Consider the following 17,138-nt stretch of genomic DNA (forward strand, 5'->3'; position numbering starts at 1 on the left):
GCTTTCAGGTTGTTTTGTTTCCTGTTGGTTAAAAGATCAATAATAAGAGAATGCATGCGCAAAGAAATCAATGAACCAATTTCTTTGCAGAGGTCCTAATTTAATCAGTGGAGGCCAGTAGTTGATGGTTATTGAGGCTGCTAATAAGGTTCTTGAGACCTTTGTGAGAACTCACACAATCACATTCACTCGCTACATTGACTGTTTTTTTTTTTTTTGTTTTTTTTGTTTTTTTTTGACATTTCTCGTGTTTATTTCATCATTACACTGTTATGCTATTAGACAGAGTTGTTCTGTACCCATATATTTTTTATTGAAAGGTGCAAAATTTTGCAAAATTGCCTTTATGTGATTTTTTTTTTTTTTTTTTTTTTTTTTGTACATCTTTCTTGACTGTAAATCATTTTATTGGAATGTCCTGCTTGAAATTATATCGATTTTAATTCAGAAAGTACAAAGGTTTCTCCTGGAAAATTATTAGAATTTTTATCAAATATCAGATTGAAAGATTTTATATAATTTATTGCTATTATTGTGATATAATATTACAATAATGTTAAATTATTGTATACAATTAATTAAAATTATATTGTTGTTGTGATTATTTAAAATTGTATTACTTGTGAGTTTTCCATGAATATAGCCTTTGATGCTGATATGGCATTAAATGATAAATGTCTTGTGTCTGTCTCCTATAGAGTTCCAGGCATCACTATTGCCACAGACATCATCTGTGGCTTCCCAGGTGAGACGGATGAGGACTTTGAGCAGACAATGGAACTTGTGAGGCAGTACCGCTTTCCCAGCCTCTTTATCAACCAGTTCTATCCACGACCTGGAACTCCAGCGGCCAGGATGGAGCAGATTCCAGCACACATGGTGAGATGTTAACAATTGTAACTACTCATGCTCATTTTTTTTATTTATTTATTTTATTTATTTATTTATTTTATTTGTGTATCAGCTGTTCATAGTTTAATAATGAAACAGGCTTTAAGGTCTGTTCACACCAAGAACGATAACGATAAAGATTACGAGAAAGATATAATTCTAAACATGATTTTAAATATAAGAATAGGTCTGTCCACACAACAGCTATAACGATATAGAGAAACAATACCATTTGGATGACTTTCAGAAAGATTTTTTTTTTTCAGTTGTTGAACGATAAAACCCTGACAGCCAATCAGAATCCATTCTTACGGTGACCGGGAGGGGACATGTTCGGTTCACTTAGTTTTGTCGTGGCCACAGCATATAAACTCGTCGGAACGTGATAATATGTCGTGGCCATAAGATATTAATTCGTGGGAACGTGATAATAAGTCGTGGCCACAATATTTTTCTCATGGCCACGAGTTAAATGTGTAAACAACCTGCACAACCATAGCAACTTGGAATTATCAGAAATTAATAAGATTATAATAATATTTATTTTTAATTAAAGGTGCCCTAGAATTAAATATTGAATTTATATTGGCATAGTTAAATAACAAGAGTTCAGTACATGGAAATGACATACAGTGAGTCTCAAACACCATTGTTTCCTCCTTCTTATATAAATCTCATTTGTTTAAAAGACCTCCGAAGAACAGGCGAATCTCAACATAACACCGACTGTTACGTAACAGTGGGGATCATTAATATTTACGCCCCCAATATTTGCATATGCCAGCTCATGTTCAAGCCATTAGACAAGGGCAGAACGTCTGGATCTGTGCACAGCAGAATCATCAGACAAGGTAAGCAAGCAAGGACAATAGCGAAAAATGGCAGATGGAGCAATAATAACTGACATGATCCATGATATCATGATATTTTTAGTGATATTTGTGAATTGTCTTTCTAAATGTTTCGTTAGCATGTTGCTAATGTACTGTTAAATGTGGTTAAAGTTACCATCGTTTATTACTGTATTCATGGAGACGAGCCGTCGCTATATTCATTTTTAAACACTTGCAGTCTGTATAATTCATAAACACAACTTCATTCTTTATAAATCTCTCCAACAGTGTGTAATGTTAGCTTTAGCCACAGAGCATACTATCAAACTCATTCAGAATCAAATGTAAACATCCAAATAAATACAATACTCACATGATCCGATGTATGCATGCAGCATGCATGATGAACATCTTGGAAAGATCCATTTTGAGGGTTATATTAACTGTGTGAACACTATGCTGTTCAAGGCAAGCGCGAGCTCCAGGGGCGGGGGAGCACGAGAATTAAAGGGGCCGCAACCTATATATCGGTGCATAGTTAATGATGCCCCAAAATAGGCAGTTTAAAAAAATGAATTAAAAAAAATATATGAGGTATTTTGAGCTGAAACTTCACAGACACATTCAGGGGACACCTTAGACTTATATTACATCTTTTAAAAAGAAGTTCTAGGGCACCTTTAAGAAAAAGTGCGATATTGACATATGAACCTATTGCTGCCTATTGTATTGCGCGCGATGTTGCCTAGACAGCATTCAAATTAAGTTTATCAATAAATGTTAAAAGAATAGGCCTGCTTTGTACATTTTTAATCTCATCCAACAGTCTTTATTTAATATTTTTATATTATTATTAGTTGCATTTAGTTATTCATTATAAATATATTTGCTTTATTTTCCCCTTCATTTCCCACAGCCATCTTTTTATCTAATTAACATTCTGTAGGCTACCGTTACTTAGTTTGTATTCTGTAAATACTGTAAATGCCCGATCATGCCAATAAAGTTTTGACTTTATGAATGTATTTCTGTAGACTACAGTAGCTTAAATAAGCGTCTGTTTTCACTTGTAGCCCCTCGTGCCTGTGACAGCATTTAAATGAAGTTCAAAAAATGTGTTAGCCTACTATTAGGCTATAGCCTATGTTAAAAGAACATTTTGTTTATTATTTGTATATAGCCTATAAAAGCTTTGATTTTATTTATTTCTGTCGGCACACAGGAATTTTACAGGAAGTTTATTTACGGGAATTTAACATATAGTCTGTATTTCATTTTATTTACATTTAATAGGCATAATAAATAAATAAATAAATAAATAAATACACAATCAGTGAATGGATTAAAAAGGCCATGAGATGGAATGGATAAAAATGTTTTCTTGTAGGCCTAGACTATATTATTTTATGTTCTTACATAGGCTATCCTTTTATTATTATTATTATTATTATTATTATTATTATTATTATTTAATATTAACAAACTTAATTGGAATGCTGTTTAGGCAACATCACAAACAATACAGTATAGCAAATGCAGTGTTAATATAATCATTTCTTAATTCCGTGCTTTTTCTTAATTAAAAATAAGTATTACTCTTATCCATTTATGATAATTCCAGGTTGTTATGGGTGCACAGGTTGTTAACACATTTAGCTCATGGCCATGACAAATAGATGTTGTTCCCTTAACCTAATGGAACCTAAGGAAGTCGTTACCTTGACAAAATGATCTCGTGGCCACAACTTATCATGTTGCCACAAATTAATATCTTGTGGCCACGACATATGTCAAGTCAAGTCAAGTCAAATTTATTTATTATTACGTTCCCACGAGTTTATATGTCGTGGCCACGACAAAACTAAGTGAACCGAACATGTCCCCTCCCAGTCACCGTACATTCTAATGGACCCTTCGGTAAGCCCCACCCTCCTTAGTTACTGTTGCTACGCCTGTCAAGCTTTCGCGCCTGTCTATTACAGTATGTATGCACCGGTGTCAGACATTTCCAAGGAGATAATTAGTCATTTTTGGCGAACAGGTGAAATGTCTAAGAGAGCAAGACAAAAGGGTCTGCAGTATGCATTCAAGGGATATATCCACGACATAATATGCAACCGATTAGAAAATAATTTGATCAAAATTGAGGCTAAAACCTATAGGTCCCAGCGCAAGCAGCAGCCGCCTCATACGCTGACCATTCAAATTGGAAACACACAAATTGAGGAACAGCTTTGTTCATCCACTGCAGGTTAAGTGAAATTAAGTGAAATTTGTGCCTTTTAATAATCTTATTTTATGTTCAAATATATGCATATGAACAAAGAACTGTCATTATTTCCAAGCAATAATGTAATGAGTTAGCTAGCTAGCTAACCTACCCGTCAGATTGTCCTACCCGGGCTTACTGCATGTGTGCACATCAATATTACATCATTGTTGTCATGATAAATAACACAAAATTACTGTATTTGCATTATTGTAAGGGTAGGTTTAGTGTTGGGGTAGGTGTAGACATTAATAAAGCACAATCTGATAAGTAGAATTTTTCGCTATCGATTTATACTTGTTCTAACAATTAATGCTGTATCATGTTGTGTTACCACTACTGTACTTGCATTATTATAAGGGTTGGAGTAGGTGTAGATGTTAATAAAGCCATAAACCACGTTAATATCATGCTGGAAGTACAATCTGATAGGTAACGTTAGCATTTTTCGCTGTCAGATTTTGCTACCTACTGTTTCAATGGGAGGTAGCAAAATCTGACAGGGTAGCACAAATTGTCAGAACATCGGCATTTCTCCCCTTGGGTTTTAGGTTTCGGGAAGGGAAAAAATTCCACCACCCCATCCAAACTTTTAGGTACCAGGTATCAGATTTACACAATCCTTCCCTACGCACAATGCTTTGGCATGTTTCCCTCGCTCGAAAGCTTGACAGACCTCTCACGCCTAGTTACGGTTGCTAAACCATGATTGGCCTGGGGCGGTTTTCGGGCGTGGCTTAGCGAAGGGTCAATTCAAGGGCTTGCACAAAATTGAAATGGCAGACGACATTGTGGAGAAGTTAATCGCAGAGGTCCAGAAAAAGCCACTGCTGTTTAACAAGTAAAAAAAATTAGATCGCAATGCACGGCTAGCAAACAGTGTAATATCAAATTACTTCAGGTATCCAGAGCTAGTTTCGACAACATTGTCTTGCTTCCTTTGAAGTTGCAGTGAAAAAGACTAGGTGTTGTTTTTATTCCACTATATTGACTTTGTCAGGTAAATTCACTGTTAGATTAGATCGACTACTCATTCACTCGAAACATAGCATGCTGAGGACTTCTGCTGGTTAAAGCCATGTAAATGCAACAAGAACAGCAAAAACATGTTGTGTACACTTTTAGACCGTTATCGTTTGTTGGTGTGAATGCAAATATAGTTATTGTTATAGTTATCGTTCTTGGTGTGAACGGGCCTTTAGGGCATTTTCACACCTGTAGATCAGTTGCATTGTTCCGAAACAGGGACTTAATTTGTTACAATGTTGTATTTTCTTCTTGGTTCGGTTTGCTTTCACAAGCCAATATTTCAAAGCATACCAAAATGTGTTTAAGCAAGTCACATGCGTGTACACCTGTCCCCTTATTGGTCAGAGTGTGCTCTGCGTCATCCATTAAAATGATTGACAAGTTCGCTTCATGAGCATATTGTGGCTTGTTTAGTACATACTTTCGAGACACACAAAGACTATACGAATGTAGCTGTCATTCCTGCTGTTAAATTATGTACTACATTCGTACTAATTCAAGTGTGATCTCTCTCTATCTCCCAGCACTGTCTAATAGACTAACTTTGTCGAGACACATGCAAACACCATATGAATGTTATAATGCAGCTAGAGTGGGAATCTAGGCTTTGTTGGGACAGCGTTTTTACACAGAGAAGCGCAATTACACAACGTTTTAAGATGAAGTGCTCTTTGGTTTTTAACTGCAGTAGCCTAACTAATGTGCTCACAGAATCAAACACTGCTGCATTTTATGCAAGACATTTTCCTTTATAAAATATGATATTGTTTGGTCCGTTGGGTCAGATTGCTTTCACACCACAAGTGAACTGCCCCAGAGTTTGTTTGCAATCGGGCCAAGACCACCTTGTTCAGGCGATATCGGACCAATTTTTTTGGTGCAGGTCCGAGCGTGATTGCCATGTTCACATATGCCTAAACGAACCGAGCCAAGGGAGAAAATGCCCCAGGTTCCGAAACAAACTCGCAGGTGTAAAAAAAAAACCCTTAGACTAATGTGTAAGAGTGAAATACAGTATATTTATTATTATTTCCAGTTGTTTTTTGGGCTTCCGGCATTACACTGTTGAAATGTAATAATATCAAATCCAATGACCATGATAGATTGCTGAGGATGAAATATGACCTCTTTCTGGTCTAACATACAATATGCAGAATCGGTTATAGTACCAGGACCCATAGTCAATCACCCTTACTTGTTAACAAATGCTTCCAGACAACAGGTAAATGTGAATCTTCCTGTCGATTACTCTTCATTATGTAATGCAGCTGTTGGAAGACGTCTCCCAGATGTGACGGCCTTATGGAGTTTCTCAGCGATTAGACCCCACTGAAACAATTAAACTGACTAATGAAGCTCAAACTATTAGAGGAAGAGTGGCTTCGCACATGGGGATTCATGTAGCTTTTTCTATCCACACTTGAACAGTTTAGCTGCCTTCATCGATTTAGTGCAGCAAAACCTGTCAGATGTAAAGAACTCTTCTATTGCTTTTTGTGTATCAGTTGTCAGTGTGCCTCTCATTAGCATCAGCATATTCTCAGAGTTGATGTGTGCTCCTGTAAACATTTTTGTCCCCTGGCCTCGTTCCTGAAGTCTGAGTGTTTTTCACTCTCCTTTTGTTTGACTTGCTGATGTGTAACTATGACAGTCAGTGTTTCTGCTCTCACCACCAAGATCATCTTTCATCAAACGTCCTGCATGTTTCTTTTATAAAAGCTTCTTCATATGTCATTCCTTTTGTTGCCTCTCCCTCTGAGGTGATCGCACACTGCCTCTCCAGCACGGATCGATCCATCTTGTGTGTTACAGGAAACTTTAGTAAGGTAAAGCATCCAACAGTCCGAGGAACTGAATAGTGATTAGCACTAATGAACACGGGATTGTCCATTACTGAGAATCTATTCAATTCCTTTGTGATATTTTCACACTTTTGAGTTGTCAGAGGTCAATTTTGCAGCAGTGGCCCAATCTGATGACTTCTGTGTCAGATTTATCTTCCTGATATTAAAGATTGTGATAGACTGTAGAAGGGGCTCTTTGCATATGACTTATTTGTTGTGGGTCAGAACAGTTGTTCTGATAGCGTGTTTTATAAGGAAATTGTGTGCCGCTAGCGGAGTTATTCCTGCTCTTCCTTGCTCTAGTATAGAGGGAAAGATTTCATTAAGACAGCAGGGTCAAGGCTGTTTGAGCATGCAGGTTTGGTGGAGGGTCTTGCGGGATCTCCTGGACCCACCTGGTGCACCTGCTACATTCACACAGGAGCGTCCCTCTACCAGGCCCATCAGAGTTAGTCAGCTCTGGTGGGATGGCGCATTAATAACACTTCCAGATGTCTGCCTGGGACCGAACGGTCTGGCTCGAGTTTGCCGTGGGCCACGGGATGGATGGGCGCTTTGGTTTCTCAGCACGTTTATCTCATAGCTGAGGCCCAGCCGCCACTGCATGATGAATGGCTTGGTGAGTGTAATAGATTGCTTCGTGTTATCAGCGTCTTGGAATGTTGCTCTTACTAGCTGGACAGGTGTTTACCTTGACAGCTCGTCTGCCTTGGCGGCTCGTCCATAACCAGGGGAAATTAAGGCAGTATCCTAGAGTAAAAGTTAAGGGGATTTGGATTCAAAGCTTCTGCCAGTTTTTCGGAGCATTCCTGTTCAGGGATCAGTATTGAATACCCAGCACATGTGAAAACAAATTCATCTTAAAACAAAGACAGATGGGCAAGGCCTGGAGCGACCAATGTCAGCTTCATGGGAAAAATTGGAACAAAACAACAATGAAGCTGGTGTCGCTCACACTTGGGCCAAAACAGACTTCTTATTTCCAAATCATTTAGCCATTTTTCAGTCACTGTGAAGAAACATCCCCTCCAGAGCTACAGCTTGCTTGTTATCTTTCCTGTGCGTCGTCTCAGACTCTGTTTTAAGTTGTTTCTGGCTTGTGTCAGATGGACTGATGTGGTGAAGCAGCAGATCCTGAGGTCTTCTGCAGTCTATGAGACTGACTGTGAATGGAAGACATGATGGTGCACAGGCAAAGACATGACTGCACTTCCTTTAGAGGACAAAATCTCAGCCTCTTTGATCACTGAATCCAACAACACATGTACACCGCATGTTTCTATGCTTGTCAAGTGTATAGTTCAGGGCCTGCTTCTCGCCTTGTAACTAAGGCTATATTTACAATGAAATATTAACCTACTGCTCTCTGCACACACTAAGTACTGCCTATGCTGTTTACAACTACTACACTACCATTCAAAAGTTTTTGAAAAATTCCTTCATTCAGCAAGGATGCATTAAATTGATCAGAAGTGACAGTAAAGATATTTATAATGTTACAAAAGATTTCCATTTCAAATAAATGTTGTTCTTTTAAACTTTCTATTCATTATGTATCAAAAAATGTATCATGGTTTCGACAAAAATATGAAGTATCACAACTGTTGATCAGCATTGATAATTAAGCAGCAAATAAGCATAATAGAATGATATTAGCCAACATAATGGTTTCTAAATGATCATGTAATGATGTTGAAAATTCAGCTTTGCATTACAATATATTCACGTTAAATAATAGTTTGTTTATTGTAATAGTTTTTCACAATATTACTGTTTTTACTGTGTTTTTGTCTAATAAATGCAGCCTTGGTGAGCAGAATAGACTTCTTTCATTAAAAACATCCTACCAACAACAAACTTTTGAATGATAGTGTATGTGGAACAGCAAGCATTGATGAACATTTTAAACAGCAGTTTGCTACATCACATAACGTTATCCTCTAGGTCGACTGGTAGAGCATGTTGCTAGCAGCACCAAAGTCATGTCTTCCACACACTTGTATAAAGAAAAATAAGAAATGTAGAATCAATGCAATGTAAGCCACTGTAGTGATGTGACTTACTTTACATTTATTTCAGCAGTAGCAACAGCAGTTAAAGCAGCAGCGTCTAAAATATAAATGGTTACTTTACATTTTTACTGATTGTTTGTAAAAATGTCTGAATTTTTGGCTGTATGAACACGTATCACCAGAAAGAGATGTTGTCACAGTAGGTATTATTTCATTGTCATCACACAAGAAATAGAAATTGTATTGTGGGATAGAGTGTTTCTCACTATGTGCTCTGTTATATGCTTTTCATTTTGGCCATTGCAGTAGGTCATCTGGGTTTTCACTGTACACAGAAAATATACAATACTGTAGGAACCAAGAGCAGCATACCAAAGACTCATCCTGGGTTGGGTGAATATGTCCACTCCTGTGATGTGTGTTTTCTGTCTGAGCAATGAATCAAGCAAATGGACTGTACACAAGGTGCCATCCTTTGTTGTGGTTGAGATGACAGATGTGCAATTGTTTTGGATTTATGAATAGCAACATGCTTCTATATTATCTCCATCTGCTTGAGATGTTTTCACACTTTACGTAAAGCCAAACAACATATGAGCACGTCCTCCACATGATCATCCACTGATCTGTTAGCAATTGTGGAGCTGCTCATCTTCATACTGTTGAATATTTATAGACACAGATAGCTGATGCACATGAGGATATTGTGTAATGAGAATGACTCCCACCTCGGGCTGCAGAGCTCATGTTCTTCTCAGAGGTCCAGTGAACTGTCCTTATGCCAGAACCTATCCTTTTTAGGACTTCATTCACTTTTGACTGAAACTTTCCAAGTGCTCTGTGAACCCGATGTTCTTTAGTCCGTGCAGGGCCACAGCAGAAGAGAAACATAAGGTGTAGAGCTGTACGGAAATATATCAGTTCCCTGCAGTACACCACCACAGGATAAGATTGTCTCATTTCGACCTGCTTGACTGAAATGCAAACCCATCGAAAACCCTAGTGACCTTTGTCCGTCTTGCCATTGTCCGTCATCTGTGAGGCTGAGCTATGACTTCAAATAAAGGGAAAAAGTGGTTCTTTGGCTTATCAAGATGATTTTTCACCTCAGCTTGCTGCTTTGAGGCTGGTGTAATGTCAGGACTGCGGCCCTAATAGGTAGAAATATTGAGTCTCTCAAGGTCCTTCTGGGGTTCATCTTTTTTGATCAAATTTCAGTTACTATTTTTTCTCTTATTAGCTGTGAGATTTAGGAGGGTGAGTGCATTCTCTGGGCCTCTATCTTGGTTATCTCAGATTTTGCTAACCTCTCACCTCCTCTCTCATTCTCTCTCTCACAGTTGTGCAAATCAGACCTCCAGAAGCTGTGCTGCAGGAGAAAATATCACTCCACAATTGATTGAGTTCACTCAAAAAAAAAAAAAAAAAAAAAGAAAAGAAAAGAAAAAAGCATGTTGATCTAAATTTCCACACAGTTGAATAGATTTGTTTGACCTTAAACTAGGTTAATCATACAGATGAGTAGAATGCATTTAAATTCAATGAGATCACACCAATTTTGACGTATTCTGTGACTGTTCCCTGAACATAATTCACTCTGCAAATGTAGTGTACAAATAAGAAACTACATCACTGCACCGCACTACACTACATCACATGTTGTTTTTTTGTTTTGTTTTTTGTAATTTTATAACATGTAGCCACCCACAGCCACTTTACGTGAATTTGACATTCATTTGAGTGTGAAGGCATGTAAATATCTTAACTTGCTGGTAGTTTCTTTTCCTCTCTGCCTGGTTCTGTATGGCGTCTGAGTGCTATGAATCGGTTGTTATGGAGCAAATTCTGCTGGGGGCTCATTGGCTGTGCCAGGGTTAAGGTTGTGCGTTCTCTGTGTTGAGAAGCCCTGGTCTGATTAGCTGATGTGATTTGGATGAGATAGAGAGAAACGGGTAGAAAATGAGAGAAAAGGAGAGAGAGCGAGAGAGAGAGAGAGAGAGAGAGAGAGAGATTTGAGATTTTACCAAAACTTTTACTCCATGTTTGCACCTGTAAACTTAATTACACATCACAAAGTCACTACATTAGATGTTCAGAACTGTCTGACAAAACTGGAACTTATTAGCCAGGTTGACCTCAAACGTGTTCCATACACGACTGGCTCTTGGAGAAACCAATACAGTGAACTGTGATGTTCTGCCCTCTCCATTTTAAATAAATTCCAGACTTTGAACAGTCCACGATAAAAACTTGGTAGTCCACTAGTGTTGAGTTGCGTTAAATCCATCAGAAACAATGTTCTGTTCAGACCAAGTCCACCTAGCTGGTTCAAAATGGTACATGCCAGTGGTCTCCACACCAAATCTGTGGGACCACACAGAAACCTCTGCACAAACTGGAAACGAAAAGTTGCCACTCTACTGTTCAGATGAATTAAGCCTTGTCCTCCTTCATCTTTCAGCAAAAATAATACACTTTGGGGAGTCCAATGCAGGCGGTCCCAAAAGAAATCAACAAGAAGTGATTTCAGCAAATCTGAAGGAGGATCAACACATGATATGCGATGCCATAAAGTGGATAAAATAAAATTGTTAATAACAAGAACTCTGTCTCTATAAGACATTTTTGGTAGAATCCACTTCCATCTGGCAATACGACTTTTAATTTTCTCAAGAACATTATCCCAGTTTTTAAGGACAAAAGGTTCTTCACCCAAAAACACACCTAAGTATTTTAAACCCCCATCTGTCTTCCAATTCAATCCCACAGGCAATTTAAACTTTTTTTCAAACATTCCCCCTATACTGAGAGCTTCGCTTTTGCTCCAGTTTACTCTGGCTGAAGAAATTATGCCATATTGAGCTACATTTGTTAACATATCAATATCTTGCTGATTATCAACCATGATTACTAAGTCATCTGCATACATAGATAACTTTAAAGGTACTTTGCACCCTGATAAAATCACACCTTGTAAAACAGTTCTAAGTTTATGTAATAAAGGTTCAAAAGCCAGAGAATATAACATTCCAGACAAGGCATAGCCCTGTCTAATTCCACGCTGGACCTGAAAAGGAGCTCTCAAAACACCATTGATCTTCAAAACACTCTGAAAATCACAATACAAAGTCTTGATTTTATTGATAAAACCAGGAGTAAAACCAAAAGCAATTATTGTTTGCCATAAATATTTGTGTTCAAAATGGTCGAAAGCTTTTTCCTGATCAATACAAACAATTCCCATTTTAAGACCAAAAAGCTTAGAGATTTCTAACAAGTCTCAAATGAGAACAATATTATCAGAAATCAACCAGCCAGGAATACAATAGGTCTGATCAGGATAAATAACTTGTTCCATCACTTTACTAAATCTACTTGCCAATACTTTGGAAAGGAGCTTATAATCAGTGCAAAGCAGGGACAGGGGTCTCCAGTTTTTTATAAGCTGCAGGTCACCCTTTTTAGGCAGAAAGGGTAAGAACTGCTCTTCTGCAACTTAAAGGCAAACATTAATTGGCTATGCTATCATTCAGCACTGGCAAAAGATCTTCTGCAATTACAGACAATTTTTTTTTATATAAAAATCAACAGGCAGACCATCTAATCCAGTAGTTTTTCTGCTCTGCATACTTTGCAAAGCCGCATAAAGTTCACCCAGGTAGATATCTGCTTCCAACACTGCATTACTCTCTTGTTTGCCCGGGGGAAGTCCAGTATAAAAACTTTGAGCTATCACCTGCTCTTCTTGGTGCTCACATTTATACAAATCACTGTAAAAACTACCAGCATGTTTATGAATAGCAGCATGATCAAAAAACACATGTCCAGAGTCAGACTTTAAACTATGAATCAAAAATGTTTGACCATTTTACCACTCCAATCCAAAAAAAAAAAAAAAAAAAAAAAAAAAAAGTGTGATGGAACATGCGGACCCTTGTGCTGAAACCTCAAGTAAGTTAGTTAACACAGATTTTTCAACCTCAAGAGCTTCAAAATAGCATTGATCTTTTGTGGCTTCAGCTAAACCCTGGAGTTCTTCCACTTCAGACTCCAAAGCTTTTACTGACTTCATCAAGACTTTGGTAACAGTACAATTATATTGTTGACACAACTGTTTTGTTTTAACTTTTCCGAAGTCCCACCACTGTTCTAAAGACATAAAATAATTTTTTGTATTTTGATGATTTTTATCATTTTTAGAATTTTTATCTTCTAGTAAAGCTGTATTAATAGGCACTACTGGGCTTTACACATTTCAAAAAGACATATCACAACAAGTGAGTGATCAGAAAACCCAACAGGGCTAATAAAGCAGTTTTTAACAACATTAAAATGATATTTAAAACAATAAAAATGATCAAGTCTGGCCATGGACAATAAATTGTTTTTACATTGAGTCCAGTTATACTGACTTTGATTACCATGTAACCCTCTCCACACATCATATAACTCATGGGTCTCTAACAATTGAATCAGATGAGTGCGAGTGGCAGGATGAGGCTCTACATGATTTCTATTAAGTCTATTCTCTGTGCAATTCCAGTCTCTACCTATAAATAAAAATTCTTTATCATTACAATCTCTAATAACATCATTTACAGCCTCCAAAAAAGTCAATCTCTCTAAACCAACAGCTGGAGCATCTACAGTGATAAACTTTTGGAAAAATGAACACCCACTCCACAACTATTACTTGTTTTGTGACTTAAAAAACGTCACCCTCCCACTCTCTCTTCCAGTCAACTTTGTTATCAGCAGTACTATGAGTCTCTTGTACAAAGATAATGTCCAATTTTTTAAGGGAGCACAGTCTGAAACATGAAGCTCTTTTTCTTTCATCTCTAGCTCCATTTAAATTCAGACTGCCCATTTTTAACTCACTCATAAAACAAAAGAAAACAAAAGAAAAACAAATTAAAAGATTTATTAAACATATTAACCATCTTCTAATTCTCTTTTAACTTTCAAAACAAGTTTCTTTAAACAAATCTCTTGATCAGTGAAAACTTTCTCCCCTGCGCTTTCAGAACTTTTTTGAAAATTCTTAACTGAATCAATGAAGAGTTGTAGATCAGGAAACACACTCTCAATTTTCACATTCCTGGTTCCTTTAGTACTCTTAAGAAACTTCTTAATACTCAACATAGAGTAGCCACTATTTTTCAGGGGCAAGGACTGTGAAGAAGCTAAAGAATCAGCATCAGAGTCCACCTCAACATCACTATCAAAAGTCTGAGAACAATCATGCAGAGGAATATTTTTCATTTTATCAGGGAGTTGATAAACATCTCTAATTTTTATTTTCCTATCATTAGAGTTGTCATCCACAATCATCTAACTTTCTTCATCCAGAGAACCTCCTACTTCCTCCACTTCTTTCTGATGTCAATGTCATAGTGTTGACTGTTCTCAACAGAGTTCTCTTGAACAACTGAATCTAGCCTCTGAACTTTGTGTGATTGTTTTGGTTTGATTCCATCTGATTCATTCAATCATAAAAACTTGCCTTCTAAATGAAACAACATGTCTCAATTGAGGAGATTTACAGCCGAGAGAAATCGATCTATTTGATGACATTAGCTGTCCGTGTCGCAAAGGTTCCCTCTTTAACATTTCATTACTAATGAACAGAGGGACTTGCGACAAGATTATCTTTTTTGCCGGATTAACAAGCGGCACCGCTTGAACAAAGTGTAGTGAACAGCACATTCCAGGGCCCAGTTTATGGCCGGGCCCCTCTCTGTCTGTAACAGCAGACAAAGGTTTGCTACATTTTGATTGGGTCTTGGTGGACTAACACAAACAAACTGTCCAACGCCATCAGATAAAGATGTAAGGACAACATCCAGACACCCCTTATAGGGCAAGAAGAAGACCTCTTGTACCAAGCCTGAGAAGGACAGGTCTTCTCATTGATCCACATGGAGTTTCTGCCCTTCACCCATCTAGAGACTAGGTTGGCCAGAGACTGCCATAAAAATTCCTCAGGACCTTAGCAGCAATGGGTGAAACAAAGAGAGATCACAAAGATCCATCCAAATCCATTCAAAACTATGTTTGAAAACCTTAGAATTGTTGCAAACTACACATCCATTTCATACTTATTCACAGAAATAAGTATTCTCAGTGACAGCTATTTGTAGTGCAACATCTGATACAAATACAGCTGTTAATGTACAATTGAATGACAGTTCAATCTTTTTCCATCCTGTTTAGTCTCTATTTATTTAGAATATTGCCAAAGGTATTCTGGTGGTGGTTTGGAAAGTGAGAAATGCATTGGTAAACTTTAAAGACACTGTAAAGACTTCCAACTTTGTGCTTTATGCAAATGAGTTCCACAGGGGAGAGAAGGGTGGGCCACCCAGTGTGTGTCCCCTCTGATGCCAGCAGCCAATCACAGCACTCGAATTGAGAAGCGCCAAAATGCAATCTCCTCCTCATCAGAAAGGGATAAAGGTACCCTTTCAACAGACACTCCTTGTTCTGAGTCTGCCCTTCGAAGGGAGAAGACATAACAGATATACCGTTCTGAGTCACAGCTTGCGAAGCTGAGACATTAACAGATACAACACTGTTCTGGGTCTCAACTCTGTAAGGAGAGAGACAACAACAGATCCCATGATCTGAGTCTACAGCTTGTGAGGCAGCAACAGAGACGACCACGTTCTAAGCCTCCAGCTTGTGAGGAAAGAGACATTAACAAACACTACGTTCAGAGTTTCCGTCCAGCGAGACAGTAACGACATCTGCAACAAGGTTAAGCTCAGGAGAGCAAACCTTCAATCCAAGGTACTTTCGTCTGCGTGTTCCAGATTGTTAAGGACCTTCTGCACATACGCCAGGGCCTCACCTGCGTGTTCCAGATTTTAGGACCCTTTGGTGCTCCAGGAGATCAGCATCCCACAGAGCTTCGTGTTCAAGACTGTTGAAACAGATTCTGGCTCCTCTCCCCACTGCATTGTCACCCAGCACAACTAGTGGAGGACGTCACCATCATCAGACTCAACCACGTGGAACGTAAATATCACTTAACCAAACCTCTTTCCAGAGAACTTGGCATTGTTGTATATTATCAGTATATAATTTCCTAATTCCCATTAGATGTAATACAGCTGATGTTACTTAATAACAAATAATCTTTTATTGCATAATGCATAATAAGGTTCTCCACCTTATTATTTTCAAAGAAACAGTTTATCTTTCCATAAGATAACGTAACTCTTCCAAAGCCACACTCAACTTAATCACTTGTATTCTATGTATCTTATGCACTTTATTCCATTATTGTTCATGGTATTCATTTAGTAGTTGTGTTAGTTATTCTTGTTTATCTTTTTGTTAATAAAATTTATTTTTATTACACTTATGTCTTCCTTGTGCTGATAATACAGAAGAGGTTCTACAAGTTAGCAATCTCACCAATCTTTCAGATAAATCAGCTGACCACTTCACATTAATTCTAAATGAATGAAAAGCCCCTGTTGAGAGTGTTCTCATACTACCAAGGTAAAAGACCTTGACTGGTGCCCTGAACTAGAAAAAAGGGAGATGTGGTCATCTGATGTACTCATAACCACACCTTAAGACGTTTGAACCAAAAATCACAACGTCAGCGGTGACGTGAGTACCAATCCCTATTTTACTTTGCGTCCTTGGATGGACAAAGTAAAAATCACTACAAAAGACATCTCTGATTATTACGCCTTGTTCAACAATTGTTGCATCTTTATCAAAGCTATCCACAAAAATCACAACTCCATTGTTCATTCTAGACGTGGATTTAACGCCGTCGTATCCAACAATCCCTTCCGACTGCCAAAGCGCAATCCTCTACAGAACAATCTATAATCGGACAAAGTTTAAAAGCATGTCGGCGTGTGAGCATTTCCAGCCGCACACTTCCAACTCCGCAAACCAGCATGACTCCCGGTAACACAGGTTGTCACCGCCACCAAAACCTAAACCACTTAAACTATACCACTAACGATAAACAAAACTCTTAAATAAACCAAAAATCCATATAAATCCATTCACTCAACTTCTGCTCAGAGAGAGAGAGAGAGAGAGATGTTGTCACGGGACAACAGGCATCATTAGGCAGTGTGAATTCACTCTTGTACTCCAGAGTCTACAGCCCAGTTCTCCATGTGATTGTGGTATGTCAGTTGAGTGGTTTAGGTGGTCTGAGCTCATTTACCGTGTTCTCCATGCATCACTGATTCATTATATCAGATGTTACTGCTTCTGGAGAGGGATT

At 38.0% G+C, this 17,138-nt stretch overlaps 1 protein-coding gene across 2 annotated transcripts in view; it reads left to right on the forward strand.

Moving 5' to 3' along the window:
• cdkal1 (CDK5 regulatory subunit associated protein 1-like 1) overlaps positions 1-17,138 on the forward strand; it is a 491,748-nt gene that overhangs the window by 401,844 nt on the left and 72,766 nt on the right. For both annotated transcript variants that reach the window (XM_048183562.1, XM_048183561.1), the window contains exon 11: positions 699-879. In XM_048183562.1, the coding sequence (XP_048039519.1) occupies positions 699-879 (181 nt within the window). The remainder of the gene's footprint in view (positions 1-698; positions 880-17,138) is intronic.

This window comes from Megalobrama amblycephala, linkage group LG3, assembly GCF_018812025.1.
Source record: "Megalobrama amblycephala isolate DHTTF-2021 linkage group LG3, ASM1881202v1, whole genome shotgun sequence".
Lineage (NCBI taxonomy): Eukaryota > Metazoa > Chordata > Actinopteri > Cypriniformes > Xenocyprididae > Megalobrama > Megalobrama amblycephala.